The 24,640-nt window shown below is 38.9% G+C and overlaps 2 protein-coding genes across 2 annotated transcripts in view; one reads left to right on the top strand and one right to left on the bottom strand.

Annotated features, from left to right (window-relative positions):
• Adgrg4 (adhesion G protein-coupled receptor G4) overlaps window positions 1–24,640 on the bottom strand; it is a 113,524-nt gene that overhangs the window by 73,241 nt on the left and 15,643 nt on the right. The window contains exon 2 of the mRNA XM_036175699.1: window positions 19,381–19,995. Coding sequence (XP_036031592.1) covers window positions 19,381–19,995 — 615 coding nt within the window. The remainder of the gene's footprint in view (window positions 1–19,380; window positions 19,996–24,640) is intronic.
• On the top strand, window positions 10,103–10,732 carry LOC118574830 (frataxin, mitochondrial-like). Its single transcript, XM_036175700.1, is given in 1 exon segment — window positions 10,103–10,732. A coding segment is annotated over 1 exon segment (630 nt).

The following is a 24,640-nucleotide window of genomic DNA, read 5'->3' as shown; positions in this document are numbered from 1 at the left end:
CTGTACTAAAGGGTCGCAGTATTAGGAAGGCTGAGAACCACTGTCTTAGAAGATGGACACAGTTGAGCAACGATGGAGTTCAAGGGGAGAAGACAAAGACACACGGCAGCGAGTGTGGATAGAGGAAAATGTCAGTTTAGCTAGCAGTAAAAGGCAGTACGTATTGAGTACTGATGATAAAGTATACAGATGAGACTGGGTTCTGAAGGGGCCAGAACATGCTTTTGTGTATGGAACACTTATCCCAAGTCAAGCACTGTGCGACTTGCTATCTTGTTTAATCCACCAAACCACTTTTATGGAAAATATTATAATTATCACCATTTCAAAGATGAAGAAATGGAGTACCAGAAAGTTCACACAACTGGCTCAAGTTTATCTTGGAAATTCAAGGTTCCTCATCTGTTTGTCTCCTCTATACCTTCACTTGAGCATGGACAGATCCAGTCACAAGAGGATACATTTCTCCTTCTAAAAACTCAATGATCGCCAACCTCAAATGAGCCTTCCACGCTGCCTGCTACTACTTCTCTCTGTTCAGTTTATGCTCCTATTCTACAATAACCCTTTCAAACATGCCCCATTGTCAAACACCACCTCCACATGTTTATCAGATAATCATGCCTCCTGCTTCAAAGGAAAAAGTAATTGAGATCATCAGACAGAAGTTCAACTGTAATTTAGATCCTGTCATCCGCTATTTCACAAACTTTGCCTCTCTTTTCCCTAATGAGCCTTTCCCTCCTAGTTTAAAACTTATTCTCCTCTCTTGCAATAAAAATGAAAACACCACATCCCTCTTCCCCATATCTCCCCTCCCCATCACAGCTAAAATTTTTTGAAGTTATTTATGCCAGATGTCCCCCACTCCTCTGGCTCCTTGCCTAGACCAAGCATTGTCCCAACCCCTCTTCTCCTTTTACTCTATTGTATTCTCTCACCTACACTATCAACTTACATCAATAGACAAATGAATCCCATCTCTCTCTAGGTCAGATCTCTATTCTGAGTTCTACGCTTTTAAGAACCAATCATTTACTTTGCATTATCTTTTGGCTAGTTCATAATACCTCAGACTGAACACACCTTAAACTTGAATACATTGTCTTCTCTCCATATTGGGTCTTCTAGTATTCCTTCACTGGGTAGTCCATTCAGTTATGCCAGCCCAAACCTTCTCCAGGTACCTCTTCCATTCTCTCTCTCCCTTGCTATAACCAATCCACCATCTTGTCCTAGAGATCATACCCACTAAATACCCCTTGACACATTAATTTCTTTCAATTTCCATTGCTTACCTCCCAACAGGTCTTATCCTCTTTTTGTTTGTTTTTCTATTATTTTTGAGATTATAATATAATTGTTTCTCCCTTCCCTTTATTCCTTCCCAAACTCCCATATACCCATACCCCTCCCTGCTCGCTTTCAAATTCATGGCCTCTTTTTCATTAATTGTTGTTATTTTTATATATATATATATATATATATATATATATATATATATATATATATATATATATATATGTGTGTGTGTGTGTGGTGTGTATACATATATACATATATATACATATATATATATATATATATATATACACACATATACAATCTTCTCAGTCATTATAATGGTCCTTGAACATATGTTTTCAGGGATGACCATTTGTTATTGGGTAACCAATTGATGTGTTCTTCAAAGAAGATGGTTTTTCCCACTCTCAGCACTCCTTAGTTACCTGTAATGGGTGCCTTCCCATCCATCTCAGATGCAATAAGAATGAACATTTGAAAATGTAAATCTGATTGTGTCTCACATCTCTCTCTCTCTCTCTCTCTCTCTCTCTCTCTCTCTCTCTCTCTCTCACACACACACACACACACACACACACACACACACCATCCCTTTAATGTTTTCCATTACTCACAGGGTAAAAATAATAAAATAATATATTACTTAATAGAGCCTAACTCTGCATGTTTGGTTTCCTATCTAAGTGGCTAGTGTAAATTTGGGCTAGATCCTACCCTTTCTTTTCTTTTTTTTTTAATTATTTATTTATTATATATACAGAAGAAGGTACCAGATCTCATTACAGATGGTTGTGAGCCACCATGTGGTTGCTGGGAATTGAACTCAGGACCTCTGGAAGAGCAGCCAGTGCTCTTAACCTCTCAGCCATCTCTCCAGCCCTGATCCTACCCTTTCTTATGAGCCACCCCCTACTACAACTCAGTGCTTATCATTTAATTCTACCATAATAGCTTTGTGTGTGCTGTTGCCACTATTTACAGTTTCCTCCATATTTCCTCATGTCAGTAACACCTATTCAGCCTTCTGGTATCAACCCATATGTCACTTCTTCAGAGAAGCCTCCCTTCCCAAATGTCCATGATGAACTCAAACTAATATGTTGAGGACTATTGTGATATCACATATCTCTTCTTTATAGCATTTATCACAGCTGCAGTTTTACATGTGTTTCTATATGTCTGCCTTCCTCAGTAAGACATATGAATATAAACAATTTTTCATTGCTCAACCATTGTAATCTAAGTTTCTAGTGAGTGCCTAGACCATGATAGATGTTCAGTACAGAAGTTTTGGCTTACTGAATAAGTTGAAAAGATGAGGTCAAAATAATATGAAGATCTCCACGCCTTCAGCTCCTGGAGAGGAAATGCTGGCATTGCACACTAACAAAGGAGACAAAGAGACAAAGAAGACAAAGAACCCTCAGAGGTCACTCATTTTCCTTTCGGGAAAAATCACAGAAGATTGACAATGTTCACGGAAATAGGAAAATATCCTGTTAGACCTGGATATGTGTGACTTGAGGTGAGGCTAGAACATCCAAGCGAAAATGGCACTCAGGAAAAGTCACAAGTGAGTCACAATCTTTCTTCAATTCAAATCTCTCAAAATAAAATCGCGCATATTTATCTTAGATAAATTGGCATTTTGAATTCACCTTCCTAAGAAGTATATTATCTGTGATGTAGAAATAATTGTAGCAGTAGACAACTACTGGCTTATGTCACAGCCTTGATTATAATTAATTCTCTTTGCATATACAGAAAATCTAAAGTTTGTATAGGACGGTTTTAAGATTTGATATTCATGAGGAAGTAAAAGAAATAACAATCAGAAGTCTTCAATCAACTATATAGATGAGTTGATTAAAGTGCATGAATGAATAAAGTAGGAAAGTCAAGATTACATAAGAAGGTAATAAAACATTATTTTCATTATCAGAGTTCCATTCTCTTAGGCTGTGCAGGAGGCCATTTTGTTTCATTAGCATAGAATTAATTTTAAGATTGCTGCTTTTAAATTTTACCATGGCCATAAGTTAAAGGACTGGCAGGATTTGGGTTTCCAATTTTATAACAATTTTATCTCAGCTAATCAAATTTGTAACCCTCTGCCTAAAACATCACTTCTAACACACATGAGGAGAGTGGCCACACAGAGCTTGAATTGCTCTATGAACATGCTAACTGCTGGTATGAATAGTTCACAAGTCCTACTCTGTTAGTAACTGAGCTGCAATCAGGTTTGGGGGGTTTTGTTTTTGGGGGGGACCCTTAATATCACACACACAAAAAGCCTGTCACCTGCTTAGATACAACATTCAGAGCACTATCAGAGTAAGCTGTAATATGTAATTGGAAACGCTTTTTATTTTTACCAAGCAGGGGAAAGGAGTCAGAAATAATTTTGTCAGAAAGGGCTGAGCCACAGCTATAACTAGCTTTATTATTCCCAGTAAATATATCAAAAAGGAAACTAAGATTTAGAAAAGAAGGCCATGTGTGGCAGCATGCCTTTAATCTCAGTACTCCAAAGAGAGAGGCAAGTGAATTTTGAGTTCTAGGCCAGCCTGGTCTATATGGTGAGTTTCAAGACAGTTATGGATACATAGAGAGACCTTGTTTCAAAAGACAAAATGAAACCAAGATTTAGAAAACTAAAAACAAATGAGTTGAACAAAATTTCAAGCAGGCAGCATTTTAAATACCAGAGACAGCTTAGGAAACAATGTATCTTGTATTGATCCATGTTAACCTGAAGCTTGGGTTTGCATATTTCAGAAAACTTCCCATTGAATCTTTCAGATACAAAGCCTTTTTCTATCATTTTTCTCTATAAAATTATTATAACTAAAGATTCAAATAAATGGGACCTCCTGACACTGAGAAGCTTTTATAGGGCAAAGGACAAGGTCAATAAGACAAAACGACAGCCTACAGAATTGGAAAAGATATTCACCAACCCCACATCTGACAGAGGGCTGATCTCCAAAATCTATAAAGAATTCAAAAAACTAGACATCAAAATACTGAACAATCCAATTAAAAAATGGGCTACAGAGTTTAGCAGAGAATTCTCAACAGAAGAATTTCAAATGACTGAAAGACATTTAAGGAATTGCTCAACATCCTTAGTCACCAGGGAAATGCAAATCAAAATGACTGTGAGATACCATCTTACACCTGTCAGAATGGCTATGATCAAAAACACTGATGACAGCTTATGTTGGAGAGGATGCTGAGAAAGGGGAACACTCCTCCACTGTTGGTGGGCGTACAAACTTGTACAGCCACTTTGGAAATCAGTATGGTAGTTTCTCAGAAAATTGGGAATCAGTCTCCCTCAAGACCCAGCTATACCACTCTTGGGCATATACCCAAGGAATCCTCAATCATACCACAAGGACACATGCTCAACTATGTTCATAACAGCATTATTCGTAATAGCCAGAGCCTGGAAACAACCTAGATGCCCCTCAACCAAAGAATGGATAAAGAAAATGTGGCACATATACACAATGGAGTACTACTCAACAATAAAAAACAATGGCATCATGAAATTTGCAGGCAAGTGGATGCAACTAGAAAATATGACCCAGAAGGACAAACATGGATACTAAATGTAAAGCAAAGGATAACCAGACTATGATCCACAGATCATGAGAAGGTAGCTAACAAGGAAAAACCTAAGAGGGAAGCATGGATTGCCCTGGGAAGAGGAAATAGATGAGTAAACTGGGAGTGAGGTGGGGCAATGGAGGGTAGGAGATGGGGGATCAGAACATAATGGAATGGGATGGTCAAACTGGAACAGGGACAGAGGAGGAGAGCAAGGAAAGAGATACCATTAAAGAGGGAGACATCAAGGAAACAGGGAGAAACAAGGTGCTAGGTAAGTTCCCAGGAATCTACAAGGATGACCCTAGCTTAGAATACTAGCAATGCTAGCAATGGTTGAGAGGGTGCCTGAACTGACCTACTCCAGTAATCTGATTGGTGAATACCCTAACTGTCATCATAGAGCCTCCATCTAGTAACTGATGGAAACAGATGCAGAGATCCATAACCAAGCAGCAGGCTGAGCTCCAGGAGTCCAGTCAAAGACAGAGAAGAGGGATTATATGAGCAAGGACCATCAAGATCATGATGGGGAAACCTACAGAGACAACCAAATCAAACTAGTGGTAACCCATGAACTGTGGAACAATAGTTGTGGAGCCTCATGGGACTGGACTAGGCCCTCTGCATAGGTGAGACAGTTGTTTAGCTTGACTTGTTTAAGGGGCCCCTGGCAGTGGGATCAGGATCCATCCCTGATGCATGAACGGGCTTTTTGGTGCCCAGTATCTATGGTGGGACACCTTACACAGCCTTGGTTCAGGGGAAGGGGCTTGGACCTGCCTCAACTGAATGTATCAGTCTCTGCTGACTCCCCATAGCAGTCCTTGCCTTGGAAGAGGGGGTGGAATGGGGGTGGGTTGTGGGGCAAGGCTGGGGAGGGCAGGAGGAGGTAGGACAGGGGCATCTGTGGTTGGTATGTAAAATGAATAGAAATTTTCTTAATAATAATAAATAAATAAATAAAAATAAAAATATTCAAATCTTCATTCATTGAAAATTACATAATTATTGACTGAGTTGTTTAGGTTTTTAGTGTTTAGGGTTTTTTTAATGTTCTTTGAGTACTCCAGATATTAACTCTGTCAGGTGTATAATGAAGTTTTTTCCCATTCTACAAGTTATCTTGTCTCAACTGTTTCCTTTGCTTTGCAAAACCCTTTAATTTCAAACTACCTAATTTGCCAATTTCCATCATTAAGAAGACAAATATGGACTAATGCTGGCAAGGTTATGGAGGAAAGGGAACACTTACAGACTGCTGGTAAAAATACCAGCTGGTCCAGGCACTATGGAAGTGCCTCAAAAAAACTAAATATGTAACTACCATATAACCCAGCTATGCCAATCCAAGGTTAATACTTGAAAGACTCTGAGTCAGCATACCACAGATATTTCTGCACATCCATGTTTAGCACTATTTGCAATAGCAAAGATCAGACTGGGTGCCTGTCGAGTGATGAATGGATGAAGAAAATATCATATATATAATGGAGTTCTATTCAGCCATAAAGGCGAATTGTGTCCTTTGCCAATGAATGAATAAAACCAGAGATCATCATATTAAGTAAAATAAGCAAGACAGAGAAAGAGAAATACCACATGTTTTCTCTCATTTGTGGGTCCCATACTTCTTTATAGGTACAAAAGTACATACATATATGTATATATAATAAAATAAGAAGAGAGATTGGGAGAAGGAAGCACACTATAGGGAGAGGAAAAGAGGGAGGAGGAACTGGCCCCCCTAAATGCATGCTCCCCAGATACTCCAAATCCAGGAAAAAAAAGATGCAAAGACTCTACTCAATATAACCAAGGAGAAACAAACTTCAATACTAAAAAGCTAAGTTCTACAAATGCTGAACAGCACACACAAAAAAAAAAACCAGCAATCATCCAAACAGCGGTCAAGATATACATTTCAATGGAGGGCATCATACTGCTAAACCTAAACAGTACAGTAAACTTGATAGTCCAGGAATTGAAAACCAATGGGGATCTCAAATTACAGTCATTCCCTGGAACAACATCCACCTTAAACTTGTTCATATCTCAGATAGAAACCAATCAAATATCAATAGCTCTTTAAAATAGGAATCTGTTAAGAATGAGGGATTGATAAAGCAATCATTCTGGGGAAGAAAACTTTGCATCAAAAAGATTCGATGAGAGATTTTTCTGAAATATACAAACCTAAGCTTCCATGGTTAAAATAGAGTAATATAAGATGCATTATTTCCTAGGCAATCTCTGGTGTTTTCAAACACTAAGTCTAGCAATCCATGACAAATGGGGTAACAAACATGTTCATTAGTGAGCAAAGTAAGCTGATTATGAACATAACTGCTTCGATAATTTCTTCATTGATGCTCTTAATCCACATGCACTTTGGGTTTTATTAAATTGAGCAATGCAGACTATACACCCATCATTTCAGACAAGTTACATTTACTGCACTTGTGATTCATCAGTCTTTCTCTTTTCTCCATGTGCTAAAGATTTTTCCTTATGGTCTCTAAATGGTATACTTATCTCCATTGAATATAATGACTGTCCTACTCAGAAATAAAATTTTGCAAGTGATTGAGGCAGCTATAATGCTAACCATGTCAGCTCTGTCTTTTGGTACATGCTATCTATCTACACACACACACACACACACACACACACACACACACACACACACACACATACAAGCATGCATGCACGCACACATGCACACACTTCTACTGCCCAAGAACTGGTGTTAAAAGGAAAGGCACATTTCTCGACTGAACAATATGGCACAGACCCATTTTCTCCTGCACATCTCCACAAAATACAACTATAAGCTCAGAAAAGGCTATGAGGCAGTGATTCTTAACCTGTGAGTGACAATCCCTTGGGGATTTTGAACAACTTTTTCCCAGGGGTCGCACATCAGATATCCTGCATGTCAGCTACTTATAATTTATATAACAGTAGCAAAATTACAGTAATGAAGTAGCAACAACAGTAATTTCATGGTTGGGGTCAGCACAACATGCAGAACTATATTAAAGGGTCGCAGCATTAGGAAGGGTGAGACCCGGGGCTAAGGGAACATAAAACTATGACAGGAATTGTGAAGACTCTTGACTAAGAGTCACAAAAGCAAGCTGGGCTAGTGCCCACCACTTCACCACCCCGGCAAGCAAGCTGACTTTTTTCTTGATGTTCTTAAAGACTCCCTTTTGAGATATTTTACATAGATGATGCAGTCATGTGGCTCAAGCAATTTTTAAATTGACAATGAATAAGTTTGATTCCATCTGCTCTTCCATCTCCCCAAGTCAGCACACTCCCAAAAGAGTCTCTCTTTTATTTTAATTCTTTTATTTAAAAACTTCCATTTTGTTTTTTATTGTTGTATTTGTGTTTGATACTTTTAACTAAAAGAACAAATAGTTTTCATTTTCTATTTCTATTTTCTATTTTCACAGCACAACTGAAAACTGCCCTTTTTCACCCCACTTCTCCTCTCCAAAATTATTTCTTTGTTAGGAGGAGGGAACTCTTCTGAAACTAGAGAACACTGACACACAACACCATGATCTCCTGGTGGAATAGAAGAAATAATACAACAACTGATAAAAAGAGTTCCCTCTGCTTTTATCTGTCTAGCCACGTCATGCCAGGTTAGGGAGCAAGTAAGAGGTCTCATCATTAGAGGCCCAGGCATCATGGGCATGTGACTTTCCACTTGTGGCCTCATTCTACAAACATGTCCCATGGGCATCAGCCCAGAAAGAGGAGGGCCCATCACTGACATCATAGGAGGGTCTCCCAAGGCTGGCATCATACCAGGACAAGGAGAATCAGGGATCCTGGGGGAAGTGGGATCATAGCCTCTTGCAGGAGAAAGGGCAGAAAATGGAGTTAGAGGTATCTTTTCTGTTGAAATGCAGCTTCTGTATTGACAGTCAGGCTCTGGGCCTTCTCTTTCATCCATTTCTGGTAAGAGTCTCTCATAGTCTCTTTGTATTTCCTATACTGCAGTGGTTCTTTCTCACAGATGGGGAGTCATGGGTAAAATACATATCACAATAGTGAAAATAAAACTTGGGCATGTTGCTCTGTAGGTCATGCCTACATAGTTCCTAATGTTGTTGTTATTATTATTACTATTATTATTATTATTATTATTATTATTATTATTCCCAGGAGTAAAGGAATGACATAAGCTGAAGGCCTCCCCTCAACCCAACATCAACTCTACCCAAGACCTATGTTCCCAGTCACCAACCTAGCAACAGAATATAGTCCAAATAGGCTTACTCTCTTTCTGGATCCATAGGAGGCTCTCTAACATTTTGCAAGCCTGACACCAACAGCAAGGGAAACTGACTGGAAGTCCTGCTACCAATAAACAGCCAAATGAAATACCTCTCTATTCCTGCCAGGCCTGAGGCCCCTTACCTCACCAGTAGATACCTGGGATAGGAAGACTATTTTTCCATTGTCCCAAGAGTGTCTGGACACATACAAAAACACAAATCCAAAAAAGGAAGAGTAACGGAGCCAGTAACAGTAAGTGATCTGGTCTGGGCAGCCTCTTTGTCTTGGTAGTCCTGAGATTTTTCTCCCCATTCAGAGACAACAAGGCAACCAACAGAGACCCAGTAGCAGCAGGTGCCCTGACCAGGAGGCCTGATCAAAGGCTTCCCTTTTTTTCCCCAAAGACACAGAGAAAGCAAAGTCAAGAGACATCACCAAGGAAATCACAGCATACCCCAACCCCACCATGAAATAATCTGGATACCCAACCTGAAAAGAATCTTCATGTTTCTCACATGGGCAGCACCACCAGGGACCAGTGGGAGCCACAGAGTCACAAAATAAACCAATTAAGACAAAGTAACATCAAAGGAACTCTAAAACCTAATCTGCATTTAGAAGCATAGCTCACAAAGATAGTGTAAGACTTGTGTGCTAAACCTAAATATGATGGTTCCCTACTAAAACTAAAAATGTAAATAAGACCCATTCTCTTCTCACATTGACAAAACATCCAGGACACAAACACAATTAGAATGAGAAGAGACAATCAACTCATAGTAATACCAAGATGAATCAGATGTTGGTATTATCTGACAAGAATGTTTGTTGAATCGTATTGCCAAAAGTTTATTGTTCGGAGCTGCAGAGCCGGAGCGGTATGTGGGCGCTCAGATGCCACGCGGCTGTGGGTCTGCTGCCATGGGTAGTGTCCAGGCCCTGGGCCTCAGTCGGGATCCCACGCGGGAGGGAGCTGATCAGAGCATGCAGCCACAGAGGCCTGCAGGTCACAACCAATGTGGCCTCCACCGGCCGCCACTCAAGTCTCAGCCCCCACTACCTCGATCAGATTCTGAACATCAAGAAGCAGAGTGTCTGTGTGGTACATCTGAGGAACTCAGGAACTTTAGACAACCCAAGCTCTCTAGATAAAACAGCTTATGAAAGACTTGCGGAAGAGATACTGGACGCCCTGGCAGAGTTCTTTGAAGACTTGGCAGACAAGCCCTATACCCTGGAGGACTACGATGTCTCCTTTGGGGGCGGCGTACTAACTGTTAAGCTGGGCGGGGATCTAGGGACCTATGTGATCAATAAGCAGACCCCAAACAAGCAGATCTGGTTATCATCTCCCTCCAGTGGCCCCAAGCACTAAGACTGAACGGGGAAGAACTGGGTGTACTCCCATGACAGCATGTCCCTACATGAGCTGCTGGCCAGGGAGCTGACAGAGGCCTTCGACACCAAACTGGACTTGTCTTCCTTGGCCTACTCTGGAAAAGGCTCTTGAGCACCTGCCAGATCCAAAGACATTAAAGCTCTCGGGCCAGGACCCCAATTTAAAAAAAAAAAAAAAGTTTATTGTTCAAAGTAATGGGTTTCATTGTAAGGTTTTCGTGCATGTATATAATGTACTTTAATCATATTATCCCTTTATGGCATTCCCTTATCCCACCCCCCTTTCTGAGCCTGCTCCTCTTCTCTAATATGTATTCCATTTTCTAGATTCCACACATACGAGAAAAACATGCTACATACAGCTTTGTGAATCTGGCTTATTCTGCCTAATGTGACAATATAAAAATCTTCAACAAAATATTAGCAACAGTCTGTAGAAGAGAATTATCAATAAACCCACATCAGGGGCCAGAGAGATAATTCAGAGGTTAAGAAAACTGGCTGCTCTTCCAGGGGACCAAGGTTCCATTCCCAGCAGACAAATTGCTGCTCACAGTCATCTATAACTCTAGTCCAGGGGACCTGACATTCTCTTCTTGCCTCTGTTGTGCACAGACATATACACAGACACTTTTCAGTCAAAATAAAAATGAAAAAGAGAAGAAACTTAAGACAAACATCAACTCTAATGGTGAAACACTGAATGCTTTGCTACTAAGACTGGATATAAGGCAACTCTAGCTACATTGACTGATTATAACCCAAGACAAAGAAGTAAAAAGCACTAGTGTCTAGGGCTAAGAGGCCTTCGATTTAACCCCAAATTCACGATCTACAAAAATAAATTAGACTTTTTCACAACCCAGAGCTTCTGCCCAATGAAAGCCCATATGAAAGATTTTTCTTTAATTCTATGGAGCAAGAGAAGACATTTTCAAGTAGTTATCAAGTATTTTCCAAGTATGTACCAACAATGACTAGACTATATGAAGAACTTTTGAAACTAAGTTGGGTGGATGGGGAAAAGGAATGGATCTGTTGGGCAAAGTTGGGGGTGGGTGAATATGATCAAAACACATTGTATGAAATTCTCAAAGAACTCATAAAATTTAATAAATACAAATTTTAAAACCTAAAAAGTAATAAAAAAACACTCTAATTCTATTTTTTTTAAATGCAAGAGACAAGAACAGCAGGGCAACGGTGGCACACACCTTTAATCCCAGCACTCAGGAGGCAGAGGCAGGCAGATCTCTGTGAGTTCAAGGCCAGCCTGGAGCAAGATCCAAGAAAGCTGGGGCTACACAGAGAAACCCTGTCTCAAGAGAGAGAGAGAGAGAGAGAGAGAGAGAGAGAGAGAGAGAGAGAGAGAGAGAGAGAAGGTGGACAAGCTGATGTCAAGTAAGCCCAGGGAAAAGATGTTGAACATCATTGGGCATCCAGGAAATGCAAATTATGATTTAAATACATAGTTCTAAATGCCACCAAGGAAGCAGAGAACTGATTAATCTGCCATTGTAGATAGGAATGGATGTCCACCTGTACAGCAGTTCCTTATAAAATTAAACCAGCAAATGCCACATGGTCCACAAGTTAAACTAAGCACTGACCACAGAGGAAAACAACTTTTGCTTACAAGAAACCATTCCTAACATTTTTGTAATAGCCCCACATTGGAATCAGTCCAGGTACTCTCCAAAGGTTAAAAGAAAATTTGTGAAACAACCTCATCATCCACAATAAAAAGGAACAAACAAGCTGGGCAGTGGTGGCGCACGCCTTTAATCCCAGCACTCAGGAGGCAGAGGCAGGAGGATCCCTATGAGTTCGAGGCCAGCCTGGGCTACAGAGTGAGTTCCAGAAAAGGTGCAAAGCTACACAGAGAAACCCTGTCTTGAAAAAAGAAAAAAAGGAACAAACTATGGATACACGTAACTACCTGCTCTCCAAAGAGTTAGGCTGAGAAAAAGAATGTCACACTTTAAAGGCTACATGCTGCAGAATTGCATTCATATATTTTTTTAATTTTTATTTATTAATTAATTTATTTTGGTGCCTGGAGGTTTTGTATGCATGCATGTCTGTGTGCCACATGCATACCCAGTACCCTCAGAGGCCAGAAGAGGGCATCCCAAATCCCAAATTTTTATATTTTTTAAGATGACAAAATTTTAGAAATAGAAGACAAAAGCATCATCATCAAGGGACAGGGACTTGAGAAAAATATATGTAAAGGCCAAGGACAAACAGGAGCTGGGTATGGTTATAAAAGTCCAGCATGATGGAGGTCTATGGTATAAAAACTATGCAAAATTGATTCTGATGATGGATATGCCAATGTACACATATGATAAAAATCAAACAAAATTTAATATGCACACAAAAATGTATACCAATATAACTAGAGAAATCTGAAAATAACAATGTGTTATAGCAACGTTAGTATCCTTTTTCTCATACTAAAGTCTTATATAATGTTGCCATTAAGGTAAACTATGTAAAGTATACAAGGAGTCTCCAACTGCACTGGAATCTACAATTATTTCATTAAAACTTTTGGTTAAAAACAAAGCATGTTGGGAAGATTGCTCAGTGGTTAAGAGCACTGGCTTCTCTTCCAGAGGACTCAGGCTCAATTCCCTGTAGACTCATGGCTGCTCACAACCATCTGTAATTCCAGTCCTAAGAGATCCAATGCCCTCTTCTGCCCTCTGAGGGCACTAGGCTCACATATGGTGCACAGAAATATATTCGGGTAAAACAGTATACACATAATATAAATAAAATTTTAAAATGTAAAAAAACAAGGCAAATACAAAATCTCACATTGTCCAGATAGTAAAGCAATATCAAAAATACATTTGTACTGCAGGGATCCCAAAAATCCATGGGATCCCTATTTTGCCACACCCATTGTTTCTGTTTATAAACAAGTGATCACTTCAGAAATTATATACATGAGTCTCACTGTCTGTATGTTAAAGTGGAGATAATCCATGCAAATGCACAGGAGCCTATGGGCTTAATTGTCATTTGCTCTTTCACTCTAGATTAAATTGTGTTAGTGTAATCATTTGGAGCTGGACATCAGAGCTATAGAGTAGCTGAATATTTATGAGGCATTTGGTGACAGATGTACCTGCCAACAGAATATTAAGTAGACCATTTAGTAAGATACCAAATTCTGGTTGTGATTTGGATATATCAACTCATATTAAATCTGTGTGTTGTTCTAGTTCACATGTTACATCAGGCTTTTCTTTCAATCACGACCTCTGTAAATATAATTCAATGTGTTGATTAGATCTGTGAGAACTAGTGTTGACCAGAAACTGCCACAAACAGATTTGCCCATGGGGTATGAAAATCCAAAATGAGTATCTTTGAATAATAATAAAAAAAACCCTGCTTTGCCAAAATGGTGCCTGATTTCAGTTTTCAAGTAAGGAAATGAAAAATGAATCTTGTGAGAGAGAGACAGGCTACAAACCCCATCTATGAATCTACAGAATGTCACCCCGTGCAGGAGAATACCAATGAGGAGGGTCGAAGTGAACTACAAACTGTTCATGCTTATCTTTCCTGATGAAAAACGAGGATAGCAGAAAGAATTGATGTACAAGGGCAAGACCAAATTGCCTGTTAGCTGTAGAGCCCATCACCACAGAATTGTCCGTATGAGAACTGATAATTGGACAGAGGGATTAATAGTGAGCCAAACAAAGGTCTTTAGAAACTACACCGACAATACAATCCATCTCTGCATATTTCAAGAATGGACAGTTCATAAAGTAATCCAAGGCAGCTGGAGCATTCTATCAATTAATAAAGCTCAACAAATCAATGCCTCCACAGATGGAGGGCTGCTATGATTTTAATAGACTGTAGATTTCCCAAGATGGACTCAATTCATATTATTTCATTCTTTTCAATAGAGGGGATTTCTCCAATATATAACTAAGAGGAATTTTATTGCTGTGTCCTTGGAAGACTCATTGTCTTTATACATTCACACATTGGAACAATTCTTTGTTGCATCATGTGTCTGAAAGGAAATTAAGAGAAGAACCAAAGTTTGTATTGGTGTTAAATGGTTGCTTCAGGGATCTCTGTCACTGCCTACTACTTTTAAAAATCATGGAGGCTTTTGTCATAGGCAAAAACTAGAAACTAAAAGTCTGTCAAATGACTTGACCTTATGGACTAAAGTATAGTATACCCTTACTCTACGATATCGTTGAAAGCTTATACCCCCGAAATAATCAGAGAGCTCTACATTTTCTGAAATTGAAATATCACCAATCTGTACTGGTAAGTTAACTGAAAAGATTGATGTTTAGACCAAAGTTTCTTTTCTGTTTGTGCATCTTGAGGAGGACCACTTGCGGTAAGGGGCTACAGCAAAAAGAGATTTTACCTTTGTGTATTTTTGCTGTGTCTACCTATTCAGTTTACCTGAAGAAGTATATTAATTTTAGTGAAAATTTATAAAATAACTGGCAAAGTGCTAAGATCAATAAAATTACAAAAGCTCATCGACTTTTCCTGGGAAATAGTATGCTTAGGAATGAATTCTACAAAATTTCAGGCCGAAGCATACCGAGATGCATACCCACATGAGGAAGTTTGTGGTGGCATTGTCTGTGATGGAAACATTGAAACAATTGAAATATCCATCAACTGTTAAGTCAGCTGAGTAAATTACATTACATATATACCAAAAATAGATTTAAATGTGCTTTTATGCCCATAATAATAATACCATTGAATCAAGTTATAGGACAATATGTAGATATGCTTTATTTATTAAATTGTATACTATACATATACATGCATATGTACTTATATACATAAAAATATATTTTAAGAATAGATATCTCTATGAAAAACTGAATTTTAAGTTTTTCTTTGCATACTTTTGTATTGTTAAAATCTATTTTATTCATAACCATTGTGAATTGCATTGTGAAATTTTTTAAAAATAAAGAAAAGAAACTTTAGTTTCCCCAGAAATAAATTCATAATGACTAGCGCTTTTACTGTTGTTATTTATCCCCATGCTGTTTCAATATTCCTGACTCATCTCCAACTGTCGTGAATACATGTTCATTAAACCCAGATAGGGTTCATGGATTTCTGTTACATGTTCCCCCAAAGCCTTGTTCTCATGAATATAAATACATATGTGTATATATATTTTTTATGTGTAAATAGATTTATTGAGATTTGTAACCTAGTAATGTGCTCATTAAAATTTATTTTAAGGGTCATAATCCTTCTATAGGCCATAAATACAAATTTATTAGACAAAAGCTAAAGCTAGGCATGTTGTAATCACTCATATTTAGCCACCTTTTCCTAGCTGTCATATGATGAAGAGAGAAAGGAAATAAATTTGATGCTATTCCTTTAGTGGTGAGGATGGCAGTGACTCAAGCTGCTTGCCTAATTCCTGCAGGTGGGTTCTCAGCACCAGCAATTCCCTGCCAAGCAAACCCCTAAGACCCCATAAGATTTTAAGGACCACAGATTCTCCTTAGACAAGTGGTTCTCAACTGTGGGTCATGACCCCTTTGGGGGCTGAATGACCCTTTCATAGGGGTTTTAATATCAGCTATCCTACATTTCAGATATTTATATTACAATTCATAATAGTAGAAAAATTACAGTTATGTAGTAACAACAAAAATAATTTTATGGTTGGGAGTCACCATGACGTGAGGAATTATATTAGGGCTTTCAGCATCAGGAAGGTTCAGATCCACTGGCTTAGACAGTCCTGTACAGGGTAGAAGTGAAAGGAACATGGACTTTATAACACATCTCTGCTCAAATGCCAGCTGCACAACTTACTTGACTGGTAACCTTAGAGAATGCTGATCACCTCTCTTTTTTTAATCTATAAAATGCCTAGACCTTGATAAGAACTTAGTAAAAGGCAACAACTAATATGTCAGAATATGCTAGAAACTGGAGCCTCTGTCTTCAGGGGAAAAATCTATTTGGATGCTTTAGACAATTTCAAGGGCTTTTTCAACTCAGTCTGGACTACTCTGGCCTCAGTTTAGGACCTCCTACTCAAAGGTTTTGAAAGAATACTTGTAAAAATGTGAATAGTACAGAGAACATTTTCTACTCTTTTGCTTAATTGTCATATCCACAAGAACTCACCCCTAGACAATGGACTGTATATTAAAAAGTGTCCAAGAGAGAAAAAAATAAATGTGTTGTGAAGCACCTTAATATTTGTTAGACTTGGTTATTTCTAAGCCATATGGTTGGGGGAGGGGGAGAAGTCATCATTGTGTTTTCAAAAGCCACTGTAAAGTATGTGCATTTATAAGGGCTGATATGCCATACTTTGTTGACTCCCATGGGAGGCCTTTCCCTTTCTGAGGAGTAGATGGGGAGCAGTAAAGAGGTGGTGGGGGAACGGAAGAAGAGAAGGAGAGAAACTGGCTGGTATGTAAAATAAAATTTTTAAATTAACAATAAAAAAAGAAAAAAGAACAAAAATAAAGTTCCTTCTTTTGTTTGTTTGTTTGTTTGTTTGTTTGAGACAGGGTTTCTCTGTGTAGTTTTGGCTCCTGTCCTGGATCTCACTCTGTAGACCAGGCTGGCCTCAAACTCAGAGATCCTCCTGGCTCTGCCTCCCGAGTACTGGGATTAAAGGCGTGCGCCACCACTGCCTGGCATAAAGTTCCTTTATTCCTTGTATAAGCCATTCAGTCTTGATTTCTTAATGTCTAACTCAGTTTTGTAATTAGAACTAGCTAGAAGCACTCTCCTTCATTGTAAGACCTCAAAAAAGAGGGAAAGCAACAGCAACAACAACAGTGTCTTCAGCTAAAATCAGAAAGAATTGCTTTCCTATTCTTCTGCACTAGTCTCAAAGCACAGAAACCTGGTGCAGTGTGCTGTTGTCTTTAACCCAGTCAGCACCCAAACTATTGGGAAAAGCAAATCCCCATACCCTGTGTGAGCATTCCTGGGTTTAGATCTAGGCTCCATTCTTTGTCCAACTTGTTCCCAAAATCAAAAGAACAGAACACATACATTTCTAGAAATGTGAAAAATCCTTCAGGGCCGCTGCTATTGGTCATGATAGAAGTTGAAAGGAAAATGACATTGTACTGAGAAAAGCCACCCTATATTTCCTCTCAAAACCAGAGAGAAGAATAAATATACATATATAATTTCAAGATTTTTATTAACATCATTATACCAACAAGAAAAGTAAATTGTAGTATATGTTGTTTTATCATATATATGAATTACCATATATAATATAAATTATATAAACATATATATTCACCAAAAGGAACCAGGTTTCCTTGGCAAAATGGCTGATTCTTAGGCTGAAGAGAAAAAGTATGAAACATGCATTCAGTATTCTTCTTTTGCAAGAAAGGCAGAAAATATGCAAAGAATGATTGAATGTGTCAAAAGGACAGGGAAGTCAGATTGAAGGGCTCCCACTGGCCAAATATGGAACAACTGTCATATCAAAATAAACAATAGTAACAATTGGAAACCTAGTGAATAAAATTAGAATCCATAAGTTCATGTCTACACAAATAAACATGAATTAATTAATTTGGAAGAAGGGAAAAGTCTTCCTTAAAATGGAATAAATACAAGCTAATAAATACGGAACTTTAACACCATCATAGTTGTGAGTGATCTAAGCAAGAGCCAAGAGTATATGTAAAACTATTGGATAAAAGTTGGATAGGAGGACATTTACATTGTCTCCAAATATCCCTAGAAATTAATTGCAAAGGAAAAGGATAACACATTTCCAGTGACAAAATCTGGCAGACATCAAAATCAAGTGATTAAATTTATCATTATGAATATGGGGACAATTTGGCCCCATGTTTCCACTGATATGAGAGAAAACAGCATCACTTTTGCAATATTCATACCAAAAATGCAAAGCCAGAATGTAGCTACCAAAAAAGTAGACAAATCCAAACTAAGGGATGGTCTACAAAACAATGTGGACTAGGAATGTCTAGGTTTAAAAAAAAGAAAAAAAGGGAAAGACAGAAGATGTAAAGAGACTTGGTAACTAGATGCAATGCATGGTTGTAAAACAAATCTTAGACCAAACAAAAAAGTTACAAATGAAATTATTAGGATGAATGGCTAAATTTTAAGATCAGCTGGGAATTAGATGTTAATGTTGTATCCATGTTAAAATTTTTATTTTGATCACTGTGATACAATTAAGATAATTTCTAATCCTTAGGGTACATACACTGAGACAAAGGGTAATAAATAAGAATCATGCCTTCTTCTTACTCTCAGATGACCCCAAAATAAATAAGGGATGTGATGTGGTGTGTGTGTAAGTGTGAGAGAGAGAGAGACAGAGAGACAGACAGACAAACAGACAGACAGACAGAGGGAATGCACAGCAGGAAGAGAAAAAGAAATGAAAATGAGGAGAATGATAAAGTATGTGGACGAATAAGGGTTAACCATTGACAAGTGTGGGTAAATAATCTAGAGATTTTGTTGTTCTTATATATTTTCTATGAATTTGAAGTTATATTAAAAATAAAAGGGAAAAGAAAACAGTGTTTTCTCTACATCAAAAAGCAGGAGACAAAATTGTGGGAACCTTGGGCGCCTTGGAGGAAGACAGAGCCTTGATCTAGGAATGGATAATTTCAGCCTTATTTATGAGCAGAGCAGTGATGTACCAATTCTACCCTTGTTGGAAAAAAAAAAAAAAACATGTAAGTTACTCACAGCAGCGCAGTCTTCTGTCAACAGTTGGATTTATCTTGTGGATGAGCCAAACATCATCTTCCCAACTAACTACATTTCCATATAAACACGTCATAAACTGCTCATTTTCCAGGATGCGGTTCCAGAGCTGAAAGTAATATAAGCTGCCAGTAAAGTGAGGTACCACAGTTTTAAGGTGGCCCTCTCCATTTCTAGGAAAGTGCCCTAAGACCAAAGTCCCATCAGGAGGCAGGCTGTGTGGCTGATCCATTATCGCAAGTATCCTTTCTTTGTTCTGGAAGAGCTCTAATCTGCCCTTCACACCATCCCATATTAAGCACATGGTATGCCAGTGAAACGGAATTAGGTGATAGCTGATATAAAACGTCTTGCCAAAGTTGTACAATATCAGCTGCTGATGGTCTCCCGCAAGTCCAAGTTCTACATCTTCTCTGCCCAGAAGAGTATTATTAGTAATATAGGAGAAGGCTATCCAGTGATGTGAGCTGTCAGTCATGGATATCAGATCAACGCATGCTGTGAGTCGCCTGAGTTCAGGCATGGGGTTGGTCAAACGGACATATGCCTCGCGTTCTCCATTAAAATCCAGCCTTTTTCCTTTTAGTGAAAGTGAATCTGTCCAAATTTGGAGAAAAAGGAAAGAGAAAACAAATGAAATTTCAGTTAAAATCTTTTTCTATCTTCTTTGGCAGGATAGTCAAATTGTACAATATAATTATGAGTCAATCTTGATGCAAATAAGGAAATAGTAGATATACAAAAAAATCATCTCTATTTGACATTGATGTGTGATTCTTTTGGGAGAAGAGTTTCTCCCTGATTTTATTTCACCTGGGATAATATGAAAAGTTAGATTAGTGTTCCCCAAGAACACACCAGCTGGACAGTTTGGAGACAAAGTTAAAAATGTGGCTAGTGGGAGGAGAAGGCCAAGGAAAGGCAGCCTGGACTTCAAATTTGCTACATAGTTCTCATGAATATAATCAAAAGAGAATTATTTCCACCCACCTAACTGCCTTATTACATTCATGATCTAACAGAAATTTGTTTCTGCAATGCCTTTTTTCTGAGCCAAATTACTGATTTCTTCTGCCTCTTGAGACTGTCTCACTGAAAGGCCCTGACAAAGGCTTGAGGGCTGCATAAATGGACAGCACAGAAGCTCTAGGGTGTCTGCTTGGCCTCAGGAATGGTAGACATAGCTCTACCCAAGGGCATCCTCCCATTTGCTTCCTAAGGCCCACATTGACTTAAAGATCTCAAGACATCCATGGAACCAGTTACCACTGTCTAAATCAGACAGCTTAGGAACCCTGACTCTGGCACTCACCAGCTCTCCAACCTTGAACAAGTAACTGACCCTCCCTGTCCTCAGTCTTTGCTTCAGAAAAATGGAGATTTAGAGCCAAAGGAGCCACAAGGAGCCATTAATTACATTAGAGCCTATACCAGATATCCCCTATCTTCAAGGTTTTCAAAGATTATTTTAAGATTAAATGAGATAGTATTTACAAAGTCCTCTCAAACATCACTGAAAGACATCTCGTTGACACTCTTTATTTATTCTACAATTATATATAATTGTATATGTATTATATATATAATGTTATTTGATCAAAGTTTCCATTATCCTCTCTTATCCATTTCCCCCTCCCACCAAATTCCTTCATCCACACTTCCTTCCCTCTTTATTTTTTTCATTATTATTATTATATTTGTGTTTTAATTTTACACATCAGCCATGGGTTCCCCTGTCCTCCCCCTCCCACACCCACCCCCACCTTCCCCCTAGCCCCTCCCCTCCATTCCCATCCCCTCCAGGGCCAAAACTTCCCTGGGGATTCAATTAAACCTGGTGGATTCAGTACAGGCAGGTCCAGTCCCCTCCTTCCAGGCTGAGCAAAGGGTCCCTGTGCAAGCCCAAGGTTCCAAACAGCCAGCTCATGAACTAAGGACAGGTCCTGGTTCCACAGCCTGGATGCCTCCCAAACAGTTCAAGCTATTCAATTGTCTCACTTATCTAGAGGGCCTGATCCAGCTGGGGGCTCCACAGCCTTTGGTTCATAATCCATGTGCTTCCATTCGTTTGGTTAATTGTCCCTGTGCTTTTTCCAATCTTGGTCTCAAAAATTCACGCTCTTACAGTCCCTCCTCTTTCTCGACAGTTGGACACCTGGAGCTTCACCTGGGGCCTGGCTGAGGATCTCTGCATCCACTTCCATCAGTTATTGGACAAGAGTTCCAGCACGACCGTTAGGGTGTTTGGCCATCTGATCACCAGACTAGGTCAGATCAGGCTTTCTCTCGACCATTGCCAGCAGTCTATAGAGGATATATCATTGTGGATTTCTGGGGAACTCTCCAGCACTCTGCCTATTCCTGTTCTCATGTGGTCTTCATTTATCATGGTCTGTTATTCCATGTTCTACCTTTCTGTTCTTGATCCAGCTGGGATCTCCTGCTCCCCTAAGATTTCTTTCCCTCAAACCTTGCCCTTTGTTACTCCCACTGTCGTCCAGGTTGTTCATGTAGATCTCATCCATTTCTCTGTCATTGGGTGATCCCTGTGTCTTTCTGAGGGTCCCGTTTTCTAGGTAGCCTCCCTGGAGTTGTGTAGCAGTCTAGTCATCTTTCTTTTACATCTAATATCCTCCTATGAGTGAGTACATACCATGTTTGTCCTTCTGAGTCTGGGTTACCTCACTCAGGATGATTTTTTTTCTAGATCCATTCATTTGCCTGCAAACCTCATGATGGCATTGTTTTTCCCGGCTGAGTAGTACTCCATTGTGTATATGTACCATATTTTCTTTGTCCATTCTTCAGTTGAAGGACATCTAGGTTGTTTCCATGTTTTGGATATTACAAACAATGATGATATGAACATAGCTGAGCAAATGCCCTTGTGGTATGATTGAGCATTCCTTGGGTATATGCCCAAGAGTGCTACAGCTGGGTCTTGGGGGAGATTCATTCCCAATTTTCTAAGGAAGTGCCATATTGATTCCCAAAGTGGCTGTACAAGCTTGCATTCCCACCAGCAGTGGAGGAGAGTTCCCCTTGCTCCACATCCTCTCCAGCATAAGCTGTCTTCTGTGTTTTTGATCTTAGCCATTCTAACAGGTGTAAGGTGGTATCTCAGAGTCATTCTGATTTGCATTTCCCAGATAATTAGGGATGTTGAGCAATTCCTTAAATGTCTTTCAGCCATTTGAACTTCCTCTGTTGAGAATTCTCTGTTTAGTTCTATAGCCCATTTCTTAATTGGACTGTTGGGCATTTTGAGGTCTAATTTCTTGAGTTCTTTATATATTCTGGATATCAGCCCTCTGTCAGATGTGGGGTTGGTGAAGACATTTTCCCATTCTGTAGGCTGTCACTTTGTCTTGTTGACCATGTCCTTTGTTCTACAAAAGCTTCTCTGTTTCAACAGGTCCCATTGACTGATTGTTTCTCTCAGTGTCTGCCCTACTGGTGTTATATTTAGAAAGTGATCTCCGGTGCCAATGCTTTCAAGAGTACTTCCTACTTTCTCTTCTATCAGGTTCAGAGTAACTGGATTTATGTTGAGGTCTTTGATCCACTTGGACTTAAGTTTTGTGCACAGTGACAGATATGGATCTATTTGCAGCCTTCTACACATTGACATCCAGTTATGCCAGCACCATTTGTTGAAGATGCTTTCTTTTTTCCATTGTACATTTTTGGCTTCTTTGTCAAAAATTATATGTTCATAGGTGTGCGGGTTAATGTCAGGGTCTTCAAATCAATTCCATTGGTCCACATGTCAGTTTTTATGCCAGTACCAAGCTGTTTTTATTACAGTAGCTCTATAGTAGAGTTGAGGTCGGGGATTGTGATGCCTCCAGAGGTTGTTTTATTGAACAGGGTTCTTTTGGCTATCCTGGGTTTTTTGTTTTTCCATATGAAGTTGAGTATTATTCTTTCCAGATCTGTAAAGAATTGTGTTGGTAATTGGATGGTGATTGTGTTGAATCTGTAGATTGCTTTTGGTAAGATCGCCATTTTTACTATGTTAATCCTGCCTATCCATGAGCTTGGGAGATCCTTCCATTTTCTAACATCTTCTTCAATTTCCTTTTTCAGGGACTTAAAGTTCTAGTCATATAGGTCCTTCACATGCTTAGTTAGAGTAACCCCAAGGTATTTTATATCATTTGTAGCTATTGTAAAGGGTGATGTATCTCTGATTTCCTTCTCAGCCTGTTTGTCTATTGTATATAGGAGGGCTACTGATTTTTTTTTAGTTGATCTTATATCCTGCTATGTTGCTAAAGGTTTTTATTAGCTGTATCAGTTCCTTGGTTGAATTTTTGGGGTCACTCATGTATACTATCATGTCATCTTCAAATAGGGAAAGCTTGACTTCTTCCTTTCCAATTTGTACCCCCTTAATCTCCTTATGTTGTCTTATAGCTCTGGCTAGAACTTCAAGTACCATATTGAATAAGTATGGGGAGAGGGGACAGCCTTGCCTTGTTCCTGATTTTAGTGGTGTTGCTTTGAGTTTCTCTCCATTTAATTTGATGTTGGCTGTTGGCTTGCTGTAGATTACCTTTATTATGTTTAGGTATGTTCCCTGGATTCCTGATTGCTCCAAGACCTTTATCATGAAGGGGTGTTGGATTTTGTCAAATGCCTTTTCTGCATCTAGTGAGATGATCTATGGTTTTTTTTCTTTAACTTTGTTTATATGGTGTATTACATTGACGGACTTTCGTATGTTGAACCACCCTTGCATCCCTGGGATGAAACCTACTTGGTCAAGGTGGATAATTGTTTTGATGTGTTCTTGGAGTCTGTTTGCCAGTATTTTATTGAGTATTTTTGCATCAATGTTCATGAGGGAGATCGGTCTGTAGTTCTCTTTCTTTGTTACATCTTTGTTTGGTGTAGGAATCAGGGTAATTGTAGCCTCATAGAAGGAGTTTGATAATATTGCTTCTGCTTCTATTGTGTGGAACAATTTAAAGAGTATTGGGATTAAGACTTCTTTGAATATCTGGTAGAATTCTGCAGTGAAACCACCTGGTCCTGGGCTTTTTTTCGTTGGGAGACTTTTAATGACTGATTCTATTTCCTTAGGGGTTATTGGACTATTTAAATGGTTTATCTGCTCTTGATTTAACTTAGGTATGTGGTACCTATCCAGACAATTATCCATTTCTTTTAGATTTTCCAGTTTTGTGGAGTAGAGGTTTTTGAAGTATGACCTGATGATTCTCTGGATTTCCTCATT

This window comes from Onychomys torridus, chromosome X, assembly GCF_903995425.1.
Source record: "Onychomys torridus chromosome X, mOncTor1.1, whole genome shotgun sequence".
In the NCBI taxonomy this organism is placed as follows: Eukaryota; Metazoa; Chordata; class Mammalia; order Rodentia; family Cricetidae; genus Onychomys; species Onychomys torridus.
This window is presented reverse-complemented; position numbering and strand designations above follow the sequence as displayed.